This window comes from Chaetura pelagica, unplaced genomic scaffold, assembly GCF_000747805.2.
Source record: "Chaetura pelagica isolate M959 unplaced genomic scaffold, ChaPel_1.0 scaffold68, whole genome shotgun sequence".
Taxonomy (NCBI): domain Eukaryota; kingdom Metazoa; phylum Chordata; class Aves; order Apodiformes; family Apodidae; genus Chaetura; species Chaetura pelagica.
Genome location: NW_009954407.1, coordinates 2,687,369 through 2,700,608, shown reverse-complemented (window position 1 = coordinate 2,700,608; position 13,240 = coordinate 2,687,369). Strand labels below are relative to the sequence as shown.

At 41.3% G+C, this 13,240-nt stretch overlaps 1 protein-coding gene across 1 annotated transcript in view; it reads left to right on the top strand.

Moving 5' to 3' along the window:
• The window catches only part of LOC104394694 (ankyrin repeat domain-containing protein 26-like), a 49,802-nt gene extending 40,823 nt beyond the window's left edge, over positions 1-8,979 (top strand). Inside the window, exons 36-40 of the mRNA XM_010004328.1 lie at positions 1,391-1,672; positions 2,112-2,347; positions 2,842-3,088; positions 7,877-7,922; positions 8,831-8,979. Of these exons, the coding sequence (XP_010002630.1) occupies positions 1,391-1,672; positions 2,112-2,347; positions 2,842-3,088; positions 7,877-7,922; positions 8,831-8,979 (960 nt within the window). The remainder of the gene's footprint in view (positions 1-1,390; positions 1,673-2,111; positions 2,348-2,841; positions 3,089-7,876; positions 7,923-8,830) is intronic.
• The last annotated feature ends 4,261 nt before the right edge of the window (positions 8,980-13,240 follow it).

The following is a 13,240-nucleotide window of genomic DNA, read 5'->3' as shown; positions in this document are numbered from 1 at the left end:
CTTTTCATGTTGTTTATTTTTAACTTGGCTGTCTTTTGGAACTGGTCGCCTTTTCTTGATGCTCATTCTACTGTTACAGTAGTAGATTACTATAACTAACACTGGTGTAGTCATCCTTATGGGTAAAGATGAAAACATGATGTGCAAAGCAGCATCTGCAAGGGCACATCAAGGGCAGGCTGTTTTGTAGAGGAAGGGAGAGCTGAAGAGTTGCAGCAAGGCTGGCAGGGCCCATGACCTCAAGGGACAGGGAACTGTTCCACAGGCCCTCACCAAGAAGAGCAGAACAAGTTCAGTGACAGTCAGTGGGATCAGCCAAGAGTGCAGATCGCTGGGCCAGTCCATAAAGACAGGCAGATCAGCATTCCTACCAGGACATTGTATCCGTAGGTGAGGATGAGGGCTGAGTGCAGTGAGACCCAGCACAGGCCTGGCTGCAATTAGAGGCCGTGGCAGCATCTTCTAGGTCTGACAGAAGGATTCCTCCTCTAGAAGAGAGGGAAGTAACTCTGCCACAACTCAGAACAACCATCTTTGTTGGCTTTGCCCAAGATCACCCCTCAAGCCCCACATTAGGCACAACTGGAGCAGGAGAAAGTTCAGGGTATGCTTTTCTGAAAGGTGGTGTTGCTTCCCAGGGCGCAATGTGATGAGGTGATGCAGAAGTAGTTCTGTAAGTTCATGCTCAGAAGTAGCAGTCTCAGCCCATCTTTCTCTTCTCATGGTGACCCAGAAGCAGAGTTCCCACAGGTGCTTTTGAGGTTGCTCTGGCTGTTCAGTAGCATGTACTCATTTATCTACTTCTCTCCCATTACTCATATTTGTTAGACCTAAAGGGACTGTATTTCTCCAACAGTGCAGGGAAAGCTCTGTTCTGAGCCACTATTTACAGATCTTTCAGTGTCATGGAAAAAAAAAGTGTGTGTTTCTTGTCTTGTTAGTTTTATAATGAAGCCTTGACTGTGTTGACAGCATGTAAAAATTCCTCTAGAGGACGATACATGTTGTTTCTGAAGAATCCAGAAGTGCCTGGGTATGGGTGTGTTTTACTTCCCATGAGCGTATGAGCATCTCACAGAAGAATAGTTCTAGTGCTTTTCCACCTAGCCCTATGGGTGAAATGCTGCCAGTTTGGTACATCTTGGTGTGTGGCCTGACCTACTGCAGAAAGACTGAGAATGGATGGGAACCTGGGGAATCCTCTCAGAAATGCTGTGAAAGCTGTTCTTGTCTTAAAGGAAGAGGCTGGTTTCACTTGGATTTGAACACTGAGTCAGCAGATGATAATTATAGTTTCAATGGCCAACCCTTTCTCAATTTTTCACAAATTGGATGCTTTTAGATCCCTCTGAGTTCCTTTTTTTTTTTTTTTCCTTTTGTCTGTCTACAGGTTGCTGACCTTTCTCAGCAGCTGGAGAAAGAGTCTAAAAAATGCATGCAGCTAGAAACACAAAATCAAGATTTAAGAGAAGAGTTGTCCACCATGCGTGGGAACCACAAACAACTGGAGAAGAGCAACTGCCAGCTGAAAGAAGAGGTGACTAACCTCAAACATCATTTGGAGACTAACATGGTGGATCACAGACAAATAGAACAATGTAAAAGAGAGATGGAAGACCGAGCTGCACAAGAAATAAGGCAAATACTCCAAGAAGTCAATCTTTTTTTGCAGGTAAGTGAATTTCTCATGTTTCGGTAATCTCTATTACAAACGTAGAGTTGTTATGGCCAGACATACAGGTCCTGCTTTGTCACTGCATAGGGAAAAGTGCTCAGAAAAGAAGTCACCAAAGTGGCAGGGAGAGATGGAGGTGAAGGATCCTCCTTATTTCTTGGATTTCTCCTTTTCTGTATGCCCTGGCCTACAGCGACAATGTTCTTCCATTAGTTGCTTTGATGAATAATGGCACTTAGGGGGTATTCTTTCTGAATGAAAAGACTTACTTTGCCTGGTAGCTCTGGGGTTCTGCCTTGGTTGCTGATGGTAGTGAGGAGGCACGGATGTCTCACAGAGTCAAGCTGGGCCCTTGAAATTGGGTATGTACAGTTGGTGGGCAGGGAGAGTTCTGTCTTTTTCTTTGCAGTGGTTGAAGGTGCGTTATCTGCTTCAGGCACAGGCAGCCTCCCAGGACCGCTTAGAACAAATCCGAGCTAGCCATCATGCCTCCCTGAGAAACCAGCTAAAACACAGAATTAGAGATCTTGAATGGGAATTGGACAAGATAAAAAACACCCAACAAGACAGTATTTTTCAAAAAGAATCCACACAGACAGAAGTGGAGAAATACAAACAGCTGTATCTGGAGGAAGTAAAAAGTAAAGGATCCCTAGCGAATAAACTGGAAAGGTAAGTAGATGTTTTTTGGAGTGGTAATAAGATTCTACTTTTTCCTCATGCATTTTCCTCCAAAAATTCCTCATCTGTGTCTGGTCAGCATTGTGTATGTAAGTGTAATATGTCATATTTGTGAGGAAAGATTCCTTAAGATGCTTTCCCTTAATGAGAACTATCTTCATTTTTCTTTAGTGTTCCAGCAGTAGCACCACTAATCAGTGATTTAATAGAATCATAGAATCATTAAAGTTGGAAGAGGCCTTCAAGATCCTTGACTCCAACCGTAATCCAGCTACCACAACCACTAGCACCACATCTAAACACTTCGTCAACACTTTCAGCAATAGCAACTCCACCACCTCCCTGGGCAGATTAAATGCTGTTCTTGATTTAGTCATTCTTACTCCCTCCTGCTTTCAGAAGCTGAACAGTCAAAGAGCTGGAGGGTAACTTTGTGGAAGTGTTACTCCGAAAGATGATTCTTTGTATGTTTCTGAATGTTTCAGAGCTAATGAGAAACTAGCAGAAGCCAATGCTAAGCTCCTTCAGGAGCGCAACAGAAGAAAATCTTTAATTGCAAGTAGCATCGTCAGTGGAGGTCTGGCTGCAAACCCAGTTCTCTATTCAACTGAACTGGGACATCTTAGCAACAACCTGGCATTGAACAGAAGTCTGAGTCTAGGAGGAAGCTTCCTAAGTGCAAATGGGAATGCATTATCGTCCAGAAGCAGGGTTGAAGCCTATGTGGCTAAGGTAAGCATTTTGAAATACTGTTCTCAACTACTGCTGGAGAGTATCCATAAGCAAGAATGTGCTTTTTAGCTTAAAGTTACAATCCATTTGTAGTATCAAATGTAGTTGCTAGAGAACATGCATCTAAGTGCGTATTTCACTTAGAACTGCTGGCTTAAGTTTCCTTAGCTGGGTGCAGTACATCATTAACAGTGTTAGAAGCCACATCATATGTCTGAGGAACTGAAAGTACAGGATTCCTGGCATGTGCATCTAAGGAAAAAGGATTGAATTGGAAAATAAAGCTTCAAGTCTGGAATAAAAGGGAAAATCGGTGTGTATCCCTCTGCATACGCTAATGGGTGGTGGGTGAATCTCCATCAGTTTCCAAATGCAAAATTCCTAGATGCATGGTCTGCGCCATCATTTCTGCAAGAGTCCTGTGCCGTTCAGGAGGCAAGTTGGAGCCTGAGGAAGGAATTCAAATATGACAGTTTTAGTCTGATTTGAAGAGCTTTGCCAGTTGTGCTGCTTAGTACTCTGCCTGTTCACTAGATTATTTAAAGATAGAAGAGTTTTTATTACTCTAAGCCACTTCACTGTTCACTTCAGTTATCCCTCAGATCTTTCCCAGTAACCTGGTTCCCTTCTACAGAATTTGTCTTGCCTTGCATTCAAGCTGAACCGTGCTTTTGCCACTGAAGCTTCTCATGACAGGGAGTTAAGGATCTTAAATGGCAGCGTACCTCAGGTAGTTGTCTTAGTTGTCTTGCACTGCTTTAGTCAAAGCTGTCTGTGCAAGTACTTCACGCTGCTAATATTCAAAATGCTGGTATTTGTTCCTTGTCTGTGCAACTCTGAGAAAAAAGCAGTGGTAAGTCATGCTGAGAAAGAAGTGCTCATCTGACAAGTGGACCCACTTGCTTCCTTTAGACATAGCTAAGGAATTTGGAGTTTGAAGGCTTGAAAGGTTTCTCCTAATGCGCTACATAACATGAGGCGAATGGCAGTGATTATGCCTATAGCCTTATATTTTGAAGATGGCTGTGTTGCAAGCTCAGCAAAAAATAAGCATTTTCTTCTTAAGAAACACTATAAAGAAAAGTGTTCCATTACAGTATAGCCCTCCCCCTTATCAAATATATATGCTACAGAAGTTAATAACCTTGAAATGGAAGTGAAAAAGTACCTGGAAAATACAGAAAGATGCGTAATGACACAAGCTCACTGACCAGTAAAATCCCAATCACACGCATATGTCTTTGGAGTGTTTGGATCTTTTTGTTTTCACTTTTATTAGAGCTTCAAGAATGAGGAATAAATTACAAGTACTTGAAAATTCTGGTCATGTAATGACAGTCAGTGTCTGCAGCAACCAGCAGTTCATTATGCTCTAGAAGGAGGTTGGCTGAAATGTATTTAGTAGTAGGACTTGTATCATGTGCAGGATGTAGGTGTGTATTGCCTGTCCTTCACAGGAGTAAAGAGATCTTTGACAGGGTTTTTTTAATGATCTGGTCTTCTGACTCCCAAACTACTCATGAATTGGCACATCATCATCCAGAACTAAATTAAATGAAGCAAGTGAAAGGGAAATGTGAGGGACTGTTAGTGGTGTCTGTATCATCACTTGGGAACTGCTGCCTTAGTCTGTAGACTAAGGCTAGGAGTGTCTGCTGCAAGCACTGCAAGGAGATTTTGGAACTGGAGTCCTGTTGGTAGGTTTAACAAATGTTTAAGCTGAAATCCTAACAGATGTGCTAAAGGCTGGTGAAAATGAATGTGTCTTGACTTAGAAAACAGTAGTGAACTCTGCTAGCTGCAAACAGTGTGAATTAGTGGATTTATGAAACCAGTTTTCTACAGAATGTGAAAAAGGGACTATTTGCTCCTACACCTTCTCTCAAGTTCAATTACTTTTCTCATTTTCTTTTCCGTCTGCACTCTTGTATTGTAGCAGTCTTTGTATTTTTAGCTTTTTAACTTGTTTCCTTTACATGTAGGTCATGTTATTTCTCCCCGAAGACCTTTGAACTTAAGGCCGTTTTTCTTTCTTCTTCAGCTCCTTAATCAACAATCTGTTCTCTTTTTTTTCCTTTTCTTTTCTTTTTTTGTTTCTGCAGCCAGATACATGACAAGGTTTGTAGCCAGTATTGTTTAATGTTGGATGGTATTTTATACTGGAAATATTGTGTCTACTTATGCTGTATAGGTTTTGATTAAAACTTACTGATGCATTTACATTTTTCTCATAGTGCCAATATTTTTTAATGGTTAGTGTGTCCAAGTGAAAGAATGGCTGCTTTATTCTTTATGTATTTGTAATGTTGTGCCTTCTGTGGTAGTTAAGAATCTGTAAGATGACAGTCTATGGATTTCAGCTGTTATAATGGAACTTATTTAAACTATAGAAGTAGGCTGGTTTACCCCTCCTTGCCAGTTTTGTTACCCACTTGCCAGTAGTGTCCTGAAGTTGAGTTCCTAGAGTATCACCTCATGGAGTCTTACACCATCCAACTTACTCTGTGCTCAAGCAACCTGTTTGGGTAAGCAGTAAGTCAACACTGCTTTCTGAAAATGAATTTGAAGGTGACTGCTGCAGAGAAACCCAGTATGAAGAGTTGTGCAGTGAGCTGAGAAGTACCTTCTCAGGAGGTTTGGGATAGCTAGTTGTGTTGTCTTTTCCAGGGGAGTGGGGGGAAGAGAACAGTGGAGGCCAGTTATAGTCCTCAAAGGTGTATTTTCCCTGGCTCTTCATTCCCCTTTCAGAAATCAGTGTGTTCTTGTTTCTACCTTTTCTCTTTCCTCAGGCATGGATGAGAATCATAAAGACATTTGGGAATCTGGGGGATCCTTTTCTGAAAGTAATTTCTTCTAACACAACTGCTACTGTTTTGCTTAGGATTGCTGCTGTTTTGGGGTCACCCTTTGGTCTAGGCATTAGTTTTCCTGCTTTTTTTCTGTTACCTGCATCCTATTTCACATGCTAGGGGTCTTTTCTCCCCAGGATTTTACTGCTGTTTGTACCTACTTGAAAACTATTAGAGGTTTGGGCATCTGGGGGTTCCTTTTCCATTGTTCTTTCAGCTCCATGCTCCCCTCTACTACCTGTGAAGGCACAGAGTATTCCAACAAGGTACCACTGAGTGGTTCTTCTGGAGGAGCTGGTGAATGTGCTTGCAGCTGTGCCTTTAGTCCTGGAGTGAGGGCCCTTCCCTCTGTTTTGCTGGTTTATGTCCCCACTTCTTTGGCCCATGGAGTTACTGCGTGCTCCTGAGGGCATGCAGAGTGATTCTCTTCCTGAGGCTCTTGCTCTCCATGGCCTGCTCAGTATATGGTACATGTTTCAGCTCTTTGTCGGCATGTTGCTAGAAATGCTTAATTCCCCAGGACTTCAGTACTAAAGCAAAAGAAATGAAGAATGGGTGAGGGTGGACAAGGCCTTTGAAGGTGATCTAGTCACACTCCACCCCTGCTGAAAGTACAGTCAACTGTAGCAGGTTGCTGAGGGTTATATCCAGTCAGGTTTTGTACGTCTCCAAGGTGGACACTCCACAGCATTTTCTGGGCAACTTCTTCCAGTGTTTGACCACATTTATAACTTTAAAAGGAAAGAATATGAACAAATCCTTATGTTAAAGTGAAATTTCCTCTAATCTTGATTTGTGCCCATTCCTCTTGTTCTTTTTCTTGGCACCACTGAGAAGAGTCTGGCTCCATCTTCTTTACTCCCCCCACCAGGTATTTATATACCTAGATAAGGTGCCCCTGAGCTTTGTCTACTCCACTAGAGAAACCATTGCAGCTCTCTCAGCCTCTCCATGTAGCTCATGTAGTCCAAGCCCTTCAGCATCTTTGTGGCCATTGTAGGCCTGGAAGCTGAATGGTGCCTGTTTTCAAGTTCACTTTGATGAGTTACTGACTTGACAAAAAAAAATGTGGGGAGTCATGTGTAAGCAACAGCATAAAGTGCTTAGACTGTGACTTCAGAAGATCTGATTTTTCTTATGGGGACTTCGAAGTCAGAATCATAAGCGATAATATCTTAATTGGTAGTAGAAGTAACCACCTCCTAGGAAAGAGAGGAGTAAGTGCTCTTTTCCTATGATCCAAGCTGATCGTGGTTACCCAGTAAAACCCACATTTGCTGTACAGAAGCTGTGGTTGCTGCTGTCTTTCCCAAGTACGAAGGTCACAAGAAAAAGCTGCGTCTGTTTTTATTTTTATTTAAGCGTGTCATGGCATTTGCAATAACAATAAATAAAAATCTTGGCATAATCTGTAGGATCTTTTTCAATTCTCTATCTTAAGGTGGAGAAATTAAGAACATTGGCTCATTCTTTTGTCTGGACAATGGTGTGTGTCAGTCCTGCAGCAGCTGCTGTTGCATCTCTTCTTTTAGGAAGTACAGAAACCAGCCTCAAGGGAATTTGTCCCTATGGATGGCATTTGTGTATATCTGAGCATTTAGCTGACATTATTCTCATGCCTTTGATGATCAGACTTTAGCCACACCTTCATTGCAGTGCCTCCACTGTGCTTTCTCCTATTTATTTTTAAATGCCTCCTTATAATCCGGCTGGTGAGTTGCAGATTGTTTGGGGCTACAGTCAGTGTTGCTCAGCAGTAAGAATGCCTCAGCCTGACTGACCAAGAGTTTCCCTTCATTAAAAATCCAACCCCAAACCAAGGTGTCTCCACTTGGGATGATTTTTTTTAGATTTTATCACATTATGTGTGGATTTTAAGAATGTTTTAGAAGTGCAGTATTACCAAAATGTTAATTGTGTATCTTCTGCATTATTCTAGATGCAGCGGAAACTGGATGAAAACATCTCTAAAATACTTGAAGAAGGTAATGTGTCATTCTGTTGGAAGTACTTCTAAGGCAAAAGGTGACTGCTCCTAACTCTTGAAAATAATGGCCTGAAAGCTGTCTAGTTTCTGTGCTAAGCATGGGTGTTTTTTTCTGCTAGTTTTCCAGTTTAGACTTGACTGCAAAAACTCCCTGCTTGCCAAAATACTGTGTAAAATGTTACACAGTTGCCTGGAAAAAATCAAGCACAAAGAAAACGAAGCCATTTCCTCCAGACAGACACACTTGGCTTAAGCTGAAGTCATCTTTCACTAGAGTTAGTCCACAATCACAAACATAAAAGAACCACTGAGATGGTTTTTTACAGACCTCGGCCATCACTACTTCCATGTACATTGATTGCATTCAGCACTAAACTATAACAAGCACATTCTCTGCTGTTAGTTCTTGTTTTTTGCTGCTCTTATCCACTTTGGAATAAGCAAGAGTATAATCTGTGACAAAAGACAGCCTTTCTTTAGGCAAAGATCATTCCACATTGTTTAAGGCAAATATAAGAGGAGTTGAATGCTTGTACTACATGGCATAAAATATGGCCCGGTGGCCAAAGAACACCTATTTGAGAATTGTTCCTTCTGAGTCACCACTTTGCAGTGACTGGTGCTATTTCAGAACAGGTAGCCCCTGAGACAGTTCCCTTCTGTTCCTGTATGCTTTTAATCTGAAATAATTCACTAGCTTTAGGAATACCATTGACTAAGAAGCAAATGTGGAAAAAATGTTTCTTTCTTTGTGCCTAGCCCTTTCACTGTTATGTTCTCTTGGAAGTTTTAAAATCTCTTTCTGGATTTCAGTCTCTCCAGTTACCCATAGTATTTTTACAGTGACCTATTTGCCCCTCTCTACTGTAAAAGTAACATCAAGAATGTTGTCTCTTTTCTCCCTAGCCACTGCTGATCTTGAAACTGCATCTCCTGGAGCTTCTCCCATGGTATCTACTGATGGATCTTCAAAAAATGTCAATGCTGATCTGGATCCCCTTCACAAGGCAGTGCAGGAGTACCGTGATGCTGTGTACCAAAATCATAAGATTTGAACAAAATGTTAGGGAAGGGCTCTGGCAATCATTTTGTTTACATACTGCACAGTTCACAGTTGTTTTATTTTGCACTGCAAATATGAGCCATATCTATTTTTTCAGACTAGCAGACTGACTAATCTTGATTGTTGAGCTTGACAGAACTGTCGTATTAAGGTAGTTGCATTATTTTCCTGTCCTCAAGTTCCGTATTTTACCAAAAGCATTCCATTTTTGTTAATAAAACAAGCATTTTTACTTATTTCAGTGAGTTGCCTGTTGTTACTGAAGATCTGTCATTGTAATTTAGTGTCTGCAACAGTCCCTAGAGATCAGAAGATTATAGAACAAAATCCCAATTCTAGAAAAGTAAGAATGATTGTACTAAGACAAATGGAGGCTGGAAAAATTGGGGCTTTTTCCCAGCAATTCAAGGACTTGAGTTAACAGGCAGTGAGGAAAGCAATGAATGCTGCTGTGACAGTGTTCCTTTTTTCTTAATACATTTTTGTGAAGCTAATGGACTGTATTTAATTCCAGATACTGTTTGAACTTGATATTTAATAAACTTTGTTATCTAGCATGTCTTTGTTTTATTTTTACCCTCCTTTACTTTGCTCTTCACCCCCTTCCCTGCCCATGTAACTGTCCAGGGCTCTCCTCTGCTCACTTCAGCTCTGCTCCTGGAGGCCAGGCAATTGGTCAGCATGCATCTGTGTCCTTTTCCTCTGGGAGGGCTTGAAACACAGTTGTGTCAAGATGGTGGACTAGAGATGAGGTATATGTGATTATCAGTTTCCAGACTTCTGTGTTTCAGGGCAATCCTTGTGGTCTGAGCTGAAGGTGATAGGTGAGTGTCTAGTAGCCATGAAAAATCAGCAAATCCTACAGGTTTTGATCCTGTGGGAAGCTGATCAATTTGTAGAAAAGATGTTAAGAATTTTCTCTGGCCTGCACCAGAGAGCTTGGTCAAAGAGAAGTTCAGCTTTTGGTACTTTCTAGGGACTCCACCGAGAAAGATGCAGGATGTCTGGGCCTTCGCTTTGTGTTGTCGTTGGGACGAACTCTGGTATGACCTGTTTTCAAGTTTGTTCCTAACCTGCTCGGTGCTGGAGTTGTCATTGAGAGGAGAAAGTTCATGGCTGGTGGAGCAGCAGCATGGAAGCTGAGTGTTGGCATCAATCACAATGGGACAGGAGGTGAGGAATGAAAGGGAAGTCAAGTCTGTTCCTTCTCTTGAAAGTCCATCTCTAGTGTCACTGTGGGGACACTCTTGATTATCTTGGAGAGGACATGGCACTTGGGATGCTTATACATGTCTTATCCAGAAATAAAATTGTATGAATCCCAGATTGATGGTTGCCTTTACTGCTTTGTGCAGTGGTTGGACTTAAGAAAAATGGTGAAATCAGAAGCATAAAACTAAAAATTAGTTGATGGATGTTATAAACGATGCAAGAAGCTAAACTAGTCTCTAGATAAAAACTCATTCACCCACATAACAATCATAACTACCAAATATTTGGATTCTGTTCCATTTCTCATCAGAGACTGTTTCCACTTGGAACCTGACCAATGAATGTGAGCTGACGACTCCTCAGGGAAGCAGTGTGCAACTCCAGAGAGCAAGCCGCTAGCCCATGATAGTTACACAAAAGAATCTTAAGCCCACTTTTTCAAGGACTTTGAGCATTTGCACTTCCTAGATTTAAGCTGCACTTACGCCTGACTCTTGTATCCAGGATGAGTTAGGACAAGCAGTAGAAGAAACGGCAAAAAGCAAGAAGGCTGTTTCCGCAGCATCGCTGAGCACACACTTTCATGCATTTTACGCTTCCAGTAATCATGGAAATCATCCTGCACACTCCTACTGCTAATGATCTGATTGTTAGGAGAAAGGTGGGCCCCAGTCCTATTGACTGTGTACATGTTAATGTGCCCTGTTTTTTAAATCTATTTCCAAACTAACCGAGGTTCTATTGTGTGATATTTCCTCTGCAGCATCACACGTTGTCAATCAGCATAAGCTCCTAAGCCATAATCACTTCCTGCCTTGGCTGCTGTTCAGCATTGCAACTCACTGGAAAACAGCACTCCTGTAAATCCCATATGTATAGATACAATAGTAGAGATACAGAGGTACTAGGTGGCAGTTGGCAAAAATTGGTGTTATTTGTTGGAAATGCTATAAACTGAGTTCTAAATGGTTGTAACAAGCTAGGGTTTTACTGCTGCGTGTTTGGCTCCTGGTCTTTCATATGCATGTTGCCTTGAATAGTGTTACAGCAATCTGTCCCCTGTATCTGAGGAGACTACATCACTTGCATGTCCCATTGGTGCAAAATGCTCCAGATTCTTGCCATATACCATCAGCAGCTCTGTCTGGGCAGACAGTTTGCAGAAACATCACAACATTCATCTGCATGCAATTATCCATCTGCATCATAAGCAGAGTTGGAGTCTAAAATTACAAGTGAGAACTCCCAAAGAATTAAGAACTAAAATCCAAAGCAAGACCCATAATTAAACCTCAATATTTTAGGATAGGAAGCCTCCGTTAAATTCTAGCACCTTAAAATATTTCTGAGTAGAGAACGTTTTCTCACAGTTTCTCAGTATTTCTCATAAAATGAATGATGTGCACAATAATTGTATGTGTTAAAGACAACTTTGTTATAAAGAGCACTGCTGTAAAACCTAACTTTGTCCACATTCAACAGGTTTCTATCTTGTTTATTTATATTTTTTTGGATCTCACTACTTCAAATCCAGCTTCCTTGATTTCTCCACCTGTATAAGTTCCACTCCAGTTTCTGTGCAGAACACTGTAATAATCACTGCTGCAAAAACTGACACTGAATCAAAGAGAAGATAAATCTAGATAAGATAAACAAAACAAAGATGGTGGGACTAACACACGCCCTTGTGTTCCCTTCAGTAACAAACGCCTTTTATCTAAAACTGCAAGTAGCATTCCACATGGAGTGAAATTTGTTGGCATTCAGTAGCATCATTACTGATCTAAGGCTAAGTGGCAGCAGCATGTTGTTCAACACAAGTTCCAGAGTTCTTGGAACGTGCTGCAAGGCTCCAGGAAGGAAGATATTACTGCTTAGATAAGGTCAGGCCTTTAGTGCTAGCAAGTAGTTCTTGGCAAAAGTCTGAATGCTACTTTTGTTTTCAGCTCTCAGTGAAGCTTTTATTTCCTTCAAGGAAAATGCTGCTGCAATAAATGTCAACATTTCTGCCATTACCATAAAGTTTACTGTAAAAAAAGGCCCCTAAAAAGGATCCTGGTGTAGAATATAACACACTGGAAGGGTCTATCAGGAACAGTATTTCCAGAAAAAATGCCTGGGTCTTTACAGTCTTCTGTCGTATGTTTTTAACCTAAGCCTGGGATGTTTTCCCTCCCTCACCTCGAGGCCTGGTCTGTACAGATAACCACCTTCTGGCACATTTGGGTTTGGTGGGTTTTTGACTGTGAACACCTGCTACATGAAGTATGCCTTATCTGAAAAACAAGGAAGTTGAGACTGATTGATCTGATACAGCTTCTCTTGATCTTGATTGTGACTGAGGAGCTCTCTTCCAATTAAAAAACCCAACAAAAACAAACTTTAAAAAGCTCCTTAGTGCAGCTTCATGCAGCAGAGGCTAAACGGCAGAATTACATTACTGCAGATGCTGCACCTACTGAAGCATACGGGTCTGGTACATTTGTTGTGCAAGTAGTTTGGTTATGGCCATGAGATAAAACTGCCATACAAACCACTCATGTTTTACCTTAAGCTCTAGCAGTGTGTGTTAAATGTCTCAGTTGCTTAATTTATAAAATGGACTGAAGGATAAACATTAACCCTAGGGACTAAGGACTATAGTTGATAGTGAAGGTTGAATCATACTAGAAATTCTCCACTGTCAGAGTAAGTCCTCAAAATAAAATCCATGTTCTTTCAATCCAGTAATGTGCCTGGTGGCCACATATTTGATGAACCTACATGGTAAATATGTTAAGTGGACATGGAGACACATCACATGGATTGCAATCAGGGGAGTTGCCCTTGGACCACAGAAGAGGGCTTCTGTGTTGCTTCATGCAGGCCAAATAAATTTATCTTTCTAGAAGCCAGCTCAGTTGTTTCACTGGAGGCATCCTTTTCCAGTAATAGTCAAGACTTGTCCTTTCACTCAGAGATCTCTATTAAACAAACAAAAGGAGGAAGTGACCAACCTAGGACAATGCAGGAAACTTGATGGAATATGACTATTACTTCCA